A 17,447-nucleotide genomic window follows, 5' to 3' on the forward strand; every position below is an offset into this window, starting at 1 on the left:
TATCCGTGTGGGGAATTGTCAGTTTGGGTGATATCCGTGTGGGGAATTGTCTGTGTGGGTGATACCCGTGTGTGGAATTGTCTGTGTGGGTGATTTCCGTGTGTGAAATAGTCTGTGTGGGTGATATCCGTGTGTGGAATTGTCTGTGTGGGTGATATCCGTGTGTGGAATTGTCTGTGTGGGTGATATCCGTGTGTGGAATTGTCTTTGTGGGTGATATCCGTGTGGGGAATTGTCTCTGTGGGTAATATCCGTGTGGGGAATTGTCTGTGTGGGTGATATCCGTGTGTGGAATTGTCTGTGTGGGTGATATCCCTGTGGGGAATTGTCTGTGTGGGTGATATCCGTGTGGGGAATTGTCTGTGTGGGTGATATCCGTGTGGGGAATTGTTTGTGTGGGTGATATCCGTGTGTGGAATTGTCTGTGTGGGTGATATCCGTGTGGGAAATTGTCTGTGTGGGTGATATCCCTGTGGGGAATTGTCTGTGTGGGTGATATCCGTGTGGGGAATCGTCTGTGTAGGTGATATCCGTGTGGGGAATTGTCTGTGTGGGTGATATCCGTGTGGGGAATTGTCTGTGTGGGTGATATTCGTGTGGGGAATTGTCTGTGTGGGTGATATCCGTGTGGGGAATTGTCTTTGTGGGTGATATCCGTGTGGGGAATTGTCTCTGTGGGTAATATCCGTGTGGGGAATTGTCTGTGTGGGTGATATCCGTGTGTGGAATTGTCTGTGTGGGTGATATCCCTGTGGGGAATTGTCTGTGTGGGTGATATCCGTGTGGGGAATTGTCTGTGTGGGTGATATCCGTGTGTGGAATTGTCTGTGTGGGTGATATCCCTGTGGGGAATTGTCTGTGTGGGTGATATCCGTGTGGGGAATTGTCTGTGTGGGTGATATCCCTGTGTGGAATTGTCTGTGTGGGTGATATCCGTGTGGGGAATTGTCTGTGTGGGTGATATCCGTGTGGGGAATTGTCTGTGTGGGTGATATCCGTGTGGGGAATTGTCTGTGTGGTATGATGTCCTACACACCCAGTAGAGATGTTCTGAGCGGAGCAGATGTATTTGTGCTAAGAAAATTTGATTTTGTTAAATGAGGTTTTATTAACTATGTGATTTTATATTGTTATATTGACATGCTGGTAGCGAAAGTCTACCAATCAATAAAGCAAGGGATAAATAATTCTGTCAATCATTACTAATTACATAAAATTCATTATGACAAATAGGAGTTTACGACTACTGGAATATATACATGCATATGGATCAAATAAAAAATTAAGCTTCATTGATAGTAGCTGTATAACGACAAGACAGGGTTGAGGCTCTTTTTATTCATCTTACAATTGTTTAGTACAATGAGCAATAGTGCGTGACTGGAATTACACTTAATTTTCATAGCATTGAATATTAATATATGTACTTGAAGAATATACCAGTACAGGCGATGGGGCGTTATATCCAACATAAGAAACCTTGGGAGAGTTGGAACAGTTCGGAGTAGAGATCATTGATAGAAAGGATTTGAAGTACGTGTTGGTTAGTTGCTTTGTTGATTAACGCCGCACTCAGCAATATTCCAGCTACATGACGGGGGTCTGTAAATAATCGAGTCAGGACCAGACAATCCAGTGATTAATATCATGAGCATCGATCCCTGTAATTGGGACTGAAGTAAATGTATTTCAAGCCATCGCCATATTGTACACCTAAACGACTAACTGATTTGATTTGAACACTGTTTTATTAAACACTGGTATAGATTTAATACATACGATTTATATGTATATGAATTAGTTAACAAGCCGAAAGCTTATATAACATGTCCATTTCTTCAAGGAATTTTCATTATTACCTTTTATTACTAAATGTCTTCCAATGTATATTTTACCGCGCATAATATTCAATAGAACTTTCAATTTAGGATTTTTAAAATATTAACTCTTGACGTAAAACTGAAGCATTTAAACTGTATATATAGCTAATGTATTGTTTTGATAAGTAAATAAGTCAGGTTCTGCTTATCGCCAATACAGTTTGTAGAAGGGAGAGTTTTTATCCCGGAGGGTGTTTTCATCCTGCAAAGGAGGAGTGTTATGATTGTAAACGGAGTGATTTGATCCCAGGATGAACTCACTCCAGAGTGACTTGACCTTGGGGGTGACCTGATCCTCCTACACTGGACAAAAGAAAGTCAGCATCCATGTTTGATGATGGCTAAATATGAAACAAACAAAACATGTTTGTTATTCGATGGTGATGTATTTGATACGGGTATCAGAGCTGTGGACTAACGCAATGTTTCGGCGACTCTTTTCAGCCTAGTGAGTGATATCACGGCGGGGGACAGAAGAAAGGGGCTTCACAAATTGTACCCATGTAATAAACCTCGGTCGTCGGCGTGACGAGCGCCCGCTGTAACCAGTAGGGTACCAGAACGCTACTTTTCCGCTTAGAAACATTTTGATAACGTTTGTAATATTGTTGTCAAATCAAATGTTTAATTGTATACTTTCTTTTTATCGCATGTCTTACTTTCGGGACCTGGTCTAGTGGTAGAGCGTCCGTAGAGCGGAAGGTCCGGGGTTCGATCCCCGGCCGCGTCATACCAAAAGACGTTAAAAGATGGTACTTGTTGTTACCCTGTCTGGCGCTCGACATTAAGGGGCATAACAAGGACTGGTCGGCTCGGAGTCAGTATACTGTGTCTGAGTGGGGTATTCATGTTAAACTGTGGCATGGTATCTCAGTGAGCTAGCACTAAAGTACTCACGGAAATGAAAAAAACCCTGTTTTTTCGATCTCAGATTTTAAATAAATGCAGTTAATATGCAAAATATATAAATATTCAAACAACTCAATTAGTACTAACTGGGCCTTGTCACAAATACAGCGTATCAAAGGTTTTTATGTCTTTTTACACGTAAAAGTGTGTAAAATATGAACAAAACAGACTTTTGTGAAACTGAGCATAACCAGGTGTTAGTAGATCAAGGTGAATGTCCATGACCTATGACACCTTGACGACAGGTGAAAACAGGTGCTTGAAACCCACGTGAATGTGATTTGTCAGTGGTTAGTGATTTGTGAGTGGCATTGTGGTATAGTGAATCATCGTCAAAATATCAGAACGTAAAAGTAACACATTCCCTTCTCAAACAACATCTTACATGTCATTATTATTATGTACATAAACATACCTGTTATTTTTATTGTTGTTTTGATAACTTTTTTCCAGGCAAATTTGCATAATGCCTATAGCCTGTTTCTGCCATGTCAATTTGGACTTACTTTTATTTTTGAATGTTGAAAGTACCTACAAATTACCTCCTGTAAAGTTCATTTTATATTGAGCACTGAGATAAAACTAGCAAATCCAGATAAGTCCTTTTCCACTTGTTTTGTTATTTCGTATTTACATCTACGTAATGCTTTGTGTAGATTATTAAATCCAGCAAAACATTTTTTTTTCATTTCCATGAGTACTTTTTTTTTTTTTATAAATCGGTATCAGTCCGGACTAGTACTAGCAGCCACAATTACACACACACGTACAAGCACGTCGCTATATAAGTGCAATAATCTTAAACCCCATTTCACCCCACCTCTTACTTTCGAAAGATGTGTGCAGTAGCTATTATTAACATTGTAAAACTTCCTCATTGATGCTGTGACAGTAGGCTAAGCATATTATAACCATACACGTTCATATTGATTTGATGTAACGAATCCAATTACACAATACTGATGATGAAATAATGAAACAACCCCGATGAAACTGTATATGATTAAATCCCGTAATGTTTAATAACGTATCATCTTAAGAGCTAAAGTCCTATTGGTCAAGCAGGGGGAAAACCGATCCTAGTTGATTTCCATACTTTGTCAACAAATTAACATACACGCAAAGACATAAAATATCCAGTATCGGATATCTTACTTAAGCAACATAATTGATTTGTCTAATTGAAAATCGTATTTGGCAAACAGTCGATGTCCAGAATAAATTCAAATGATGTGCTTAATGATTGCTACAAACATCACGACCATAATTAAGGTAAGGCAAATGGGAGTTCTTTGTTCACGAGATGTGTAGTTTATAATAGGATTGAGATATATGTCTGTGGTCTGATGTCGCAATAGGCGAATAGTGTGACCTCGTCATTGTCCAATGTTTCCTGATTGTGTGTGTCTAATTACGACTGTCTAGAATATTAGTAAATGACTTTTGGTCTACCCAATATTTGTTTTGTATGACAAACCAAATCAGACAGCTAATCTTTCAAATCTTTGAAATATATCATTCTTCGTGTTGCTGTCTAAATTATATGTCCGACTGATTGCGGAATTGTATGTCGGTATGTATTTATTTTGGATAAAAAAAATCTTAAACACGATTTTAAAAAAAATGCTTTTCAATAATGTTAATCCATTTTAACCAGTAATCACAATTTCAAAAATAGTTTTTAAAAAGAATTCAGTGACTTATGCATTTTTTCCTGATTTGGATGAACAAACATTTTAGAATGCATACAGCATAATGGTACACATGATGAAATGTTAGTTTGAACGAAATATATAATTCTTTATTCTTGCAGATGCTACTCGTCCATGTTGAGTGTCCCGGAAGCTGAATTAAAAAAAGTGTGTCGAACCAGACGCAGAATTTCCCACACCCCATAATCTATATTTTACACACCGCCCTGATATAGCTTGAATAATACCAACTATGGCGAAATATATTATTCACACAGTAACACTGTTACAAACAGGTTTAATACAATGAGTACATGTTGTTTTGTGCCGATGCCAGCAATATTCCAGCTATATCACTGCGAATGGAAGCCAGTGAAACTTTTTTTCCAGAACACATTTTTTATCTGGACATTTCTGTATATCCTGCGAACAATGTTCAGGATTTTTTAAAGTACTTTCTGGTACAATTAAAAGATTAAAAGAAATGCCAGGAAATCGTTGTTGTGTTTTAGAAATTAAAAAACAATAATAATGAACTGGACAAAACCAAGGGACGTCTCGTTTTTCTTTGCAACGTTTGAGCTAGCGTGGGTTACTGGAGCCCTATTCTACCCCGGATCTTCACGGGTCTAGTATATAAGTACACAGAACAACTGTGAACGGACCCTACCCAATAACCTGAGATTATATACGCTCCATCGAGTGAACTGTCGTTATGATATGCGAAAGCGAAATTTTGGGGGTATACGTTTTCTAGTTTTGTTGTTTGTTGTTTAACGCCGCACTCAGCAATATTCCAGCTGTAAGACGGCGGTCCGTAAATAATCGAGTCTGGACCAGACAATCCAGTGATTGACATCATGAACATCGATAAACACATTTTGTTAATGTCTATTCTGACAGCAAACGTGTTGCGATCGACAGGTATCTAATTCCATTTCTCTTTCAATGCCGTACCACCAATTTCAATGTTTCAACAAGCTCTTCCAAGCACAGTATCGTTCCATACAAATCATTTCCTCTCTAGGTTATAAAGCTTACGCGGCGCAAATACAGACTGCATCACGTATATTGCTTCATTCAAGATCCGGACACATTCAATTGCGCTGCGGAAGCTTTATAACCTAGAGAGGAAATTCCCACCTGGGCTATGCATACATCTATAGAACTTTACAACTTCACCCGTGAAGATCCGAGGTAGAATACGTCTTCAGCAACCTATGCTTGCCGTATAAGCGACTATGTTTGTCGTAAGAGGCGACTAACGGGATTGGGTGGTCAGGCTCGCTGACTTAGTTGATGCATGCCATCGTTTCCCAATTACGTGGATCGTGGCTCATGATATCAATCACTTGATTGTCTGGTCCTGACTCGATTTTTTCCAGACCGCCGTCATATAGCTGGAATATTGCTCAGTGCGGCGTTAACCAACAAACAAAGCAAAATACAACTTCACTATCTGCAAAACTTTCCATTCTCCATTTAATCTTGGGTGTGATGTTTTGGTATCAAATGTACTCTACACATGTCCTTTATAAACCAACAATTAGTTCATTGACAAATGTCCAGTTTCAACGTCACACGCATAACGATCTGACTAGGTAACTGCAATCAAACGGAACCCGATATACGGCCATAAAATGTTGCATATCTACTAAATCACGACGAGCACGTGCACATTGTGCCGTCCGCGCGGTTTGACATAATTTGAGTCACTGCAGTTCAGACAGTTCGTTCTGCGGAATTCATGCCTTTGTTTAATGTGATATTGTCGCCTCTGCCACCTGCAACTGTAACATAACCGCTGGAGTTGTGATCACATTTGCGAAATTCCACAGTCGCGGTGTCGGTTTAAACAAGAACCATCTTTGTTATTTCTTCCACATGGAAGAAATTGTTAATAGTACAATCTACAAATTTTCCAAACTCTGCCAGCATTTTTAATTCGAGGTTGAAACGTGAATTCTATATTTAGACCGCGGCGTGATCAAAGACAGATCGTCACGTGACAATGGACTGCCGGCGAGCAGACGACGTCCGTGAAAGTTTATAAAAGTGGTTATCTGTATGTGGGATTACATTTGCTCATGCATTCCTCGTGGCAAGCGGCAGCAGAAATGTAAGTATGATAATGGACAATTATTATTCTCAGACTGGCTTGTAAGAGTTTGCAAAAAATCTTGTGCAGTCTCCCGAAACGGCTGCAGATCTGACTAGTGCGTTGTCTATTATTGTTTTCGTTATTTTCACGCTACAGTAAATGGGAGAACATTGTCGACGTGACACCAAATCTTAGCTCACTCATTGCTGTCTTAGATGGGTAAAATTTACGCCCCTATCCCTTTCCTCGAAATTTTAAAAATAATAATTTCTAACTTCAAATATTAAAATATATTTTATGCAGCATTAGGGTTATTGGTTTATTATGCAAGAAAGAGAACACTCAAAGATTACTTTTAAAACATGGAAATGGCATTGATAAATGCATGATCACTGTTTACATTTCCTGTCACATGTGTGAATATTAAGCTGTGTTGTGACTTCCCTTGTATTCTCTACATGTACTGTCTGGATTATTGAAACAACATAAGCTTTGAGATAGTATTATTTCTTGAACAAACAATATAGTTATTGTAGCATGTCTGATTACTTTTGCTGTGTTGACAAAATTAATTATGCTTGATCAGGGATTAAGCTAGACTGCTCAGAGGCCGATACTATTATTCGGCCCGAACTCTGCAGTTAATGTCGGGGCAAATTTCCCAATTGAATGTCTCAATTCAGGTAGCTATAGCAATGATAACCAATGTTCTGATTTTGAAGAGCTGACCTAATGAAAACAGGACCAAGAAAAGGGGACCGAAATGCTTTAGGTTTTCAGTTTTAGACCATTTCCCAGAATTAAAACATACCTCCTATCTTGAGAAAATAAGCAGGGCACTTTACTTGGATTCCTTGATAAATTCCTGCCGGAAGGAAGTAATACCAGTTTACTTGACATTGACCAAACATACAAATGCATGTGTTGTGTCTTATCAATTTTCTCTAACGGCTTCACGAATATGGTTTTCAAGAGTCGTGTCCCATCGTATCCAGATTGCGTAGATCAATGCTCATGATGTCAATCACTGGGTTGTCTGCTCTATACTCGATCATTTACAGACCGCCATCATGTAGCTGGAATATTACTCAGTTTAGGGTTAAACAACAAACAAATTAAAACGTGTTGATTTCGTGCACAACAAAAAGAAATAATGTTTACTGTTATCTTCAGTATTATTCTCCTTAAAAGGAAAGTTGTTAAATGCTCCACGAAGCGGAAATATCTGTCAACTTGTATGTTAATTGGGTTATTTCTTGAAACTTTACGATACAGCATTTCTTGTAGTTCCTGATTTTTGTTTGTTACATCTATGATTCGATGTATAGTTCATATTCAAACTCCATTTATTCAAGTGTGTTGTCGAACATTTATGCTTTCGCTTTGTGAAATTTTCAGTCTAATACCCCGTTCACATGCACAACATTTTCTAACGTAAGTAATTTTACTCATGTGTAACCATACATACGTGCGTGTATGTAAATTTACTATGCGTTCACATGAAAAGCTTCTCAGGTGTGTAAGTAAAGTATGTAAATTGTGTAAGGCAGACATGTTCGTCAGTCTGTTCTGTCAGTCTGAATGAGAAGAGAGTTACTTTAATTTTCGCGAGTAACTACATGAGTTTGATTTAATTTGTACACAAAGTTTTGACTCCTTGAAACCAAAAGAAAACACCGTCCGCTCAGCTCTGTATATACGCATAAAAGTTGGCAACTGTTGACAATTCGTTTGGTGTTTGCAAAAGAACAGATAAAAATTAGATCATCCTCTTACGTTGGCATAAACGTTCACATTGCAACATATACACACAGTGCAAATTTACATTTAGATTTGCACCTGCTCCAGACATGATGCAAATTTGCTCCTGGTGTAAATATACACACATGCGTAGACCCGTTCACATGACAAGTTTACTCACGTGTGTGTTTCTACAGACGTATGCACATATACACACATGTGTATAGAGGTGCATGTGAACAGGGTATAAGAAACGTTGAGCCCTGTATCTGAGCGCATCCTTGGTCTAGTAGATAGAGTGTCTGCCCGGAGGGCGGAATGTTGCGGTGTCATGAAAAAAAAGATATTAAAAGATGGAGATTGGTAATGGCAATTACGTTGTGGTAATCTACCCCTCCACATTGAGACTGGTCGCTATAACAAACCTCTCACGCCACCTAATGAGAGACTGTGCCCTTTTTGTAATCATCTAGAATCTGAAGTTCATTTTCTTTTGGTTGATGATCTTAGGTTTGATCTTGTTAATCTTTCAGATTTTAAATCATCTGATTAAGACTGTTACTATGTAAACTGATAAGACTTTTACTGTGTTAACTGACGTCATGTCAAGCTCTGACGTCTCGTTAATCAAACTTTTAGTATGAACTATTATTAATGAAATGTTTAACAGGAGACATCGTTTTACACAATATATGTCTTAGTCGATTGATATCTGTATATTTTAATACATTTTAATCTATATTATTTTTCTATGAGGTAAGAGATTACCAGTGTATATCTGTTTTAAAATAGTGCCTCATAAGCCTAGCTTGGCTGGATGGTATGATAAATTTAATATGATGTATTCTTATTGTTTCATGCCATGTGACACTTTAATAAACTATGACTGTCTGTCTGTCATGAAAAAAATAATATTATAAGATGGTGATTTGTTTTACCCTGCCTGGCGCTCGGTATAAATTGCGATAAAACAAGGTCTGGTCGGCCCGGAGTCAGTAGGACTAGGAATGGGGTTCCCATGTTAAACTGCAGCAGGGCACCCCAGTGGACCTTTCACATCACCAGTACAGCCAGGCGCCTCTTGTTAATTTAAGTACCACACCATTTATGTGTCATGTACATAGTGGTTTTGCTGAACATGTTATGTTAGGAATTCCACCCCACCAAATCGGTTTTATAGATCGTTCTTCGGTACGTCTCCGTGAACTGTTGCTAATAAGAGTAAATATACTGTGAACATTTATGTACCGGTCATTTCTAACGTGTTCTTATCCCTCAGTGATCGTGTAATCAGACGATATTTCAACAAATTGCAAACATCGTTTCAGCGCAGCATTGTCCTATAATTCTCGAATTAAAAGATTTTATATATTTAGAAAAGCCATGGAATGGATTGCCTTATTCGCCAATTTTAGCATTCCAAGTGTATTAGTGAGTGAGTGAATGAGTATGGTTTTACGCCGCTTTTAGCAATATTCCAGCAATGTCTCGGCGGGGGGCACCTGAAATGGGCTTCACACATTGTACCCATGTCGGGAATCGAACCCGGGTCTTCGGCGTGACAAGCAAACGCTTTAACCACTAGGCTACCCGATCGCCCCTCCATGTGTATTCAGAGGTTTATGAAGTATTAAGTTTCAATATTTAACAGTTATGAAATTATTAGCCCTGCAAGACCACCGCCCTAAACAACCCATTGAATGCATTTGTGGTAAGCCTGTGTCATATACTCGAGGGCAGGTATCGTTCAACGAAATTTATGTAAGAACTAAACCTCTTTGAAAGAAGATTTTCTAAACTTAAATGTTTAATGATTAGTATGCACTGTTTATATTTAACCATAACACATATTTGCAACACATGTCAGGGAATATTAAATCCGCAGACATTTAAAAGGGATAGTCATCTGTGATGATCACCGAATAATTTTGTTTTTCGCTCAAGATAGAATCCACGTGTATGCGTGTGCCTCACTTTGCTTTTACAACATTGAAAAAGATTTTGGCATGAATGCGTAAAACTCGAGAAAAATTGAAAAGTGCTACACTAAAACGGCGTTTGCAAACTAACCTCTCGCAGAATAAAAAGTTCCCATGTCGAAAGGACCGCCTCCGTGGTCTAGTGGTAGAGCGTCCACCTGGAGAGCGGAAGGCCGAGCGGAGTTCGACCCCCGGCCGTGTCATACCAAAAGGCGTTAATAGATGGTACTTGTTGTTACCCTATCTGGCGCTCGTATCAAGGGGCTAAAACAAGGACTGGCCGTCTCGGAGTCAGTATACTGTGTCTGAGTGGGGTATTCATGTTAAACTGCGTCATGGTATCTCAGTGGGCTAGCACTGTAGATCGACATCAGTCCCGACTAGCACCAACAGCAACACGCACGAACGCATGTACGATCGCTGGGGTTGTTAGTTTACGTTGGCAGTACTAAGCACCCCATGCATAGGACCGATACAGGTAAGGGTTCTTTAGTTGTAATTGTACCCTACGTTTGGACTTTCAAGATATCCCAATGCAGATTTTCATAAATCCTATGTTACGTTTTGCATGTGTGGCTTGGTTTGACATCATTGCATTGTATGTTGGAGTACGTCTGAATTTAAGAATATTAGAACCCAATAAGAAATTATCAAGTTTCACAAAAGCAATCCTTTTAACCCAGTTAACTTTTAATGGGTATTTTGTTGAACATCCCAGATAATTAAAAGCTAAAAAACCCTTTCCACAACCTTACGTATCTTTGCTGAAAGAAGGGTCAATTAATTGTACGATACCAACTATAAGTCTGGTGGACAGCATGGGAGTACAATCAGCTTTGTGATGCACTGATGCTTTATTGAATCTTACAAGTATATGGGGTACTGGCGACCGCATAACACGGAAACACTACTTTGGTTTGTTTGTTTGTTGTTTAATCCCACACTCAGCAATATTCCCGCTAGATGACGGCGATCTGTAAATAATCGACCAGACAATCCAGTGATTGACATAACGAGCATCTACGCAGTTGTGATACGATAACATTTATCTACCATGTCACCGAGCCTGAGCACCCAATTCCGTCAGTCGACTCATACGACAAGCATAGTCGCCTTTTACGGCAAGCATGGGTTGCTGAAGACCTATTCTTCCCCGGATCTTCACGGGTGACTATTTCAGTGGATGGGTTGTTGTTGTTGAACAATGGTTTAACTTCTTGATGATAAGTGTAGCGACGCGTAGGTGTAGCCACTTGCCAAAGGTACTTAAACGCAATTGGGGGGGGGGGGTACCTTGGTAGCACTCAGGACATTTGCTACTTATTCACCACAACGTCATAAATCATGCACCATACCCGTGCTCGTGGGTTTCACCGAAGTGGTAAACGTCTGAGAACTGCATCACTTCGGGCTTTCCTCCCGCATTAAGCTGACACGCCGTGATATAAATGGAATATTGTTAAAAGCAGCGTTAAACCCAACTCACTCACTAAACGCAATTGTTTGGTTCCTGTTAAATGTTATAAAGGGCAACTATTCCTGATTTTATAGAAAGAACAACTGTGCAATATAAGATACATATAAATATGGACGTCAACAGAAATTTAGAGTTGATTACTCATAATGACATGTTTGGGGTAGACTGTGAGGGGTGGTGATTAAAGCGTTCGCTCGTTACAACGACGACCCGTGTCCGATTCCCCACAGACTGTATGAATCCCATTTCTGGTGTCCCCGCCGTGATATTGCTGGAATATTCTAACAGCGGCTTAAAACCAAACTCAGTCTTCTCCATATTGACTAATATATTCATCAGATGGAAGTCTTTTGTGGCATTATACCTTTATACAAGCCTTCATGTGGCAAAAATATGAGTTTGAACATCTCCTTTTGAAGGTTTATATTCATGATAATGTTCATGTGTCCGTTAACTATATACCATCATGTATACCATTGCGTATGTCACTTGCCACTGGTCAGTCAATGGATTGTCTGGTCCAGACCGCCGTCAAATATTGCTGGAATATTGCTGAGTGCGGCGTTAAACAACCAACAAACACTTGCCACTTTTGGATGTCACTTACCCGGTAGTTCCATAGTGAAATACTCTACCAGTAGCTCACAACATTTAACATTCAATATTCAAAAACAACACATATAAACCCACAATTTTGCACGTAATTTGCCCTGAAAAACATGTTGGCATCTTTTTTCGCATATGTACATTTCTTGTCAAGCGGTTGTGTTGCATGGATCATTCACCTTTGACTTTAAAATGTGTCACTGGTCTTAAGTGTGCGACTGTTATACTGTTAAAGAGATGCTTTGACATTCTCGCCCACGTTAAAGGATACTATGAAATCGTTTACAAAATCAGTCTGAATCAATATCTCGTCAAAATATACTTTTAAAGCCAAATGGGCAGAAATGTACACCGCATTGCTGTTTTGAAATGGTCTATTTAATAAACCGATATTAATGTTGCAGCATTCGTTCACCCATGTGTACTGCCAACTTCCTGGATGAAGAACTATTTCGAGTACCTTTTTTTATGATTAAGATGAGATAAAAATTGGATTTAAAAACTGTTAAGTCCATTTGTGTTGTTTATAATTTCGGTTTGAACGATAAGTGAGAAATCGCATTAACACAAGGTCCGCTCGGGATCAGTCAGTGTAATTGATAAAAGAGCTGTTTGAAGGAAAGAAGAGATGTTTTATTTTATTTTCGACACTGTAATACTTTGGATTATACCTACACCATATGCAGAGTTAAAGCTAGAAAATAATCCAAAAATATCATTTTATGGCTTACCTAATAGCGTTTTACTAATAATTAAACATAGGCAATTTCACAAAATCGGGTATTTCCGCTAATTACAGCCGTTCGTCTTATCTTCATTACGAAGAAGGCTTATATTTATGAAATAAAGCCAAGTTTCTGTTTAAAATGGATCGACTTTGCTATTTTTGCATAGTTTGTTCTGTTAATGAGACAAGTTTGAAGGAATGGCACCATAACACTGGTGTGAATAGGTCCCCAGCACACAATAATTGTCTTTAGAGAGCATGTCAATATAACATGCCTTAACTGTGTGCTTTTTCTGTTATATAGGAAGCGCATGCGCCTAACCTCAGATGATATTGATGATGGTCAGGACCAAAGGTTGGCACTCTCGGGACAGGCCAGTGATGTTCCTGCCCCGTCTCTTACGATCAGGTACTAATCACCCTCAGTCCACCCGTGAAGATCCGGGATAGAATAGGTTTTCAATTATTTACAGATCGCCGTTATACAGCTGGAATATTGATGAGAGCGGCGTTTAACAACAAACAAACAAACAACAATATCAGCATTCAGAACAACGGTTTATTTTGCAGTTTGTACCATGCTTGTGGTAAGGGCCGTGTTATGAGGAACGGTTGTTTACAATCAGCATGTGTGGCCTCACTGACCGTGTCATCGTACTCCGATGTTCCTGCTATCTATTTGGTCTATTATTTACAGTTAAATATAGTTATACATAGCTGAAATCTTGCTATCCGCTCTCACATAAATGAAATCCCACGCGACCACTGTACAACTGTCGGAAAGGTGTTTATCAACGTGTTCTTACAGGCCGATATTCGGCCCAAAGTCAAAGCAGTAATATTTTTCCCAAATCAGGTTTTGTAACTATAAGTGATGCTTCAGCTTTGCAAGTATGATATATAAAGAAAAATATTACATCAACTTAGATATTGTTTTCACATTCAATGTGAAGATACATCTCAATTGAGATTGTGCCAGTCTTAACTGAAAACCTTTGCAATACGTATGTGTTTGTATTATAACAGGTATCCCCCAGTATTTGATGATGACGTGTCTTGTCAGCAGTTCCGGTACATGGGATGTAGACCGAGAAGACAGAGTTACCCCCCATTCTGCCCTTCCTCTCAAGGGCAACCCTATCCACCAGACCAACCATGGCAGGACACCCAGGGCGACCAGGAAGCAGGTAGCTGCTATGAAGCCGTTGACTTTTCTATGAACAGAGATTCTTCACGTGGAGGCTCACAAGTTCATTCGGTAGGACCAGCGCCGTCTGCGTCGTGTGTCCCTTCGGCATCATTTCATAGCATTGGGACGAACGCTAGTCCAAGTCATACGCCTGGGCGGTCAATTCAAGATAGTCTTGGAAGCACTCCAGCATTTCAACCTCGGGACCAGATGATTGGTCAAATGCCGCTGGTCCAAATGAGTCCCAATACAGAACCATTTTCGTTTACTCTTCTTCACGGCTCTAGTTTCTTAAGAAAAACCGAACCGTCCTTTTTTCCTGGGCCGAGTTACCAACATCAGTCCTATCCAGAACCAGCCGCTCCTCCCTGCCAGCGAGCTCCGGCTTTTCCAGCACATGTTCCCGATCTCTCAGCTGGATTAAGCAGTGCTGATGAAAAACCTTGTCATCAACCGGAGGAATCCCAGTAAGTGCATATGACTTCAGATTTGTAAGAGACTCTTTAAAGGTTACCGCTTGCACTTAAAATTAAAAGCAAGTTAATTTATAATCAGTCATTATTGAGGGGTCACGTAGCAAGAGAATATAACGTCGCATTTTCAACTTCCAACCGTGCAGCTCAGTTGCATCTGGAATGAACCATTTTATACCCACATTGTCTGCGTTCATGTATGCGTTTTAGGTAGCCTTTTCCACCACCTTCAATCTTACACCTTTCATTGTATTAGTCGTTGTCCTTTTTCCAGTTTCATTAAAACATTCAATCAGTAGGCATAAACAACTGTTAACAACTGTTAATGACATTGCCAACTTACTCAGTCCTATTGTTTGTGTGTTTGTTTTTGCAATATTCGAGCTATTTGACGGCGGTCAGACAATGCAATGGCTGATATCATGAGCATCAATCCACGCAATTGGGATACGATGACATGCATTGACCCAGTCAGTGAGTTTGACCACCCGACCCCCTCACTCGCCTCTTACGATAAGCACAGTCGTCTTTTAGGGCAAGCATGGGTTGCTGAAGATCTATTCTAACCCGGGTCTTTACTGGTGCTCAGACCTATTGACGCTTGATGGCATATGTTCATGTTTGACACTCTAAATTGCTTTTTCCTCAGTAATTGAATGACTAGTTTGATTTGATGATTTATATACTTTCTATTCAGACAACTGGTCTACTACAACCTTGACACACCCCAGAGCAGCCAGCCCGTGGAGAGAGATCTTGTGACGGCACATTATCAGATCGAAGACGGCAGTATCGGCGTCCCTCTTCACCTCAGACCATTGTTATCGTAAGTCAAAAAGTACATCTATATCTACTGACTTGCATGATAGTAAATGACAAAAAAGAGCTGATCGTATGTTACATATTTAGATCTGTGCATAAAGATGCAGAGTGTCAATAAAATATCCACAACACCGTGTGCCAAGAGGGATGGTTTCAACTTTCCAATAGTAACTTTCTCTTTTTGTCGACCAATATTGAGAAGAGTCGGACATTAATTAATCATGTTATGTCTATGCAATTGTACGAGCATGCTTTGTGGAGAGAAATACATATCGAGGTCGACACGTGGATTCATCCGTTTTATGAGGGTGCCTTCCCCCCTCCCTGTCACCGCGTCCAGAATACTCTAAAATTGGTCATCGCATCCAGTTTCTACTGCACCAGTGGTTATTACGAGTTATGTCCCTTCTAAGCCTCTCTTATGGACCATTCAGATTCCATCACTTGCATTTGTTTCAATCAAAATTGCGGCGCCCAGTCAAGAAAATCTGATCGATAATCAAGATCTATATTGTGATATAACGGGTCTTACATCGCGAAGTGCATCAAATCACCTTGATTAAAAACATGAAAAGGTTGAAGAAATATCTGTTGACAACGAGTTGGCGGAGCAAATGCTTTGCAAATCCTATAATCGACCGAAATCTACACGACAGTTTACGATCCGGATTTCGATTTCGTTGCGCGTTAGTCCAGCCAAAATGTAACCCCATAATACCAGCCTAGTTATAGTCAATTAAACTCTCTGGCCTCGGGAAGATGTTCGCTTGTATGCCTATCCTATATCGCAATTCTACATTATCTATAGGGCACCACCACCATTCCCATAGAGAAAAAAGGCAATGTGTGTGGTTCAATGCAATCATGCAGGTATAAAGTGGATCGGGTAGTTGGCTGAATGATCATCATCGTGTCCCGACAGAGTTAATCGTTGTTCATTCTTTCGAGAATGATGCACTCTGGTGTTGACGTTTAATATTAAGTCAACGGTTTGCCTGGATCAGAGCTAAAGCTGGAATACCTGACTGCAGCATTAAAACAGCGTCCACTCAATCATTCACTGTTGTGGAGAGAGATGGCAGTATTTTAGGCTTCTCGTGCGTTATACAAACAGCCAGGCTACGGTTGATGGATTGTCTTCCCGTGCAGGTGGTCCCGTATATACATACACAAACATGCCACTACCTTGTGTCACTACCAATGCCAGGTATGTGATACAACTCAATTCTCTTCACCTTAACATACCACAACTAGTAGCAGGAGCATGACAGCGAAATAAGAACCACGTAGGAAGGCGTTGAAGATAGAAAACATGACCTTTCGGCAAAGTCCCACTTTCCATGTGCCTAGATTTATAAAGCAGCCCGGTGACGTTATGGTTCTGAAGTCGTGTTGTTGAACGAGAGCAATGCCACTTGAAGCACATGTATGTCAGGTGTCACAGCAATATGTCACGACTTGACTAAATGCAGGGCACCTTTTAGTATTATGAACCACTTATACCAGACAGACTGCTTCCCAGTGCAGGTGTAAATGACTTAACTGGATAATTAAAACATAGTTAAATTTTACTCAGCTTAAAGCAGACTACCATTTTAAGGAAGTGTGCTCTTTCCTCCTTGTACAAGGTATAGGTCTGATGAATGTAAAACTTGACTGCTTGACACATTATTATTATCACCCGCCACGAAGTGGGGCGGGGATATGGGAACGGAGTTCGCCCGTCCGTGCTTCCTTCCGTCCGGTTCTCAAAGGAGTCACATTTTCTCAAAAATTTAAGTCTGAGAAATAAAATTGTACACACGGATGTTACTGGTCATGATCTCATATGAGTTCGAAAGCTGGTCCCGTCA

General features: G+C 39.9%; 1 protein-coding gene across 1 annotated transcript; it reads left to right on the forward strand.

The window, feature by feature from the left end:
* Positions 1-6,567: 6,567 nt before the first annotated feature.
* On the forward strand, positions 6,568-15,602 carry LOC139443103 (uncharacterized). The gene is made up of 4 exons (XM_071224042.1): positions 6,568-6,599; positions 13,415-13,519; positions 14,137-14,766; positions 15,470-15,602. The coding sequence occupies exons 1-4, from the start codon at positions 6,568-6,570 to the stop codon at positions 15,600-15,602; spliced, it is 900 nt and encodes a 299-aa protein (XP_071080143.1).
* Positions 15,603-17,447: the final 1,845 nt, after the last annotated feature.

The sequence above is a fragment of the Haliotis cracherodii genome, unplaced genomic scaffold (genome assembly GCF_022045235.1).
Source record: "Haliotis cracherodii isolate W230 unplaced genomic scaffold, xgHalCrac1.p SCAF_5, whole genome shotgun sequence".
Classification (NCBI taxonomy): domain Eukaryota; kingdom Metazoa; phylum Mollusca; class Gastropoda; order Lepetellida; family Haliotidae; genus Haliotis; species Haliotis cracherodii.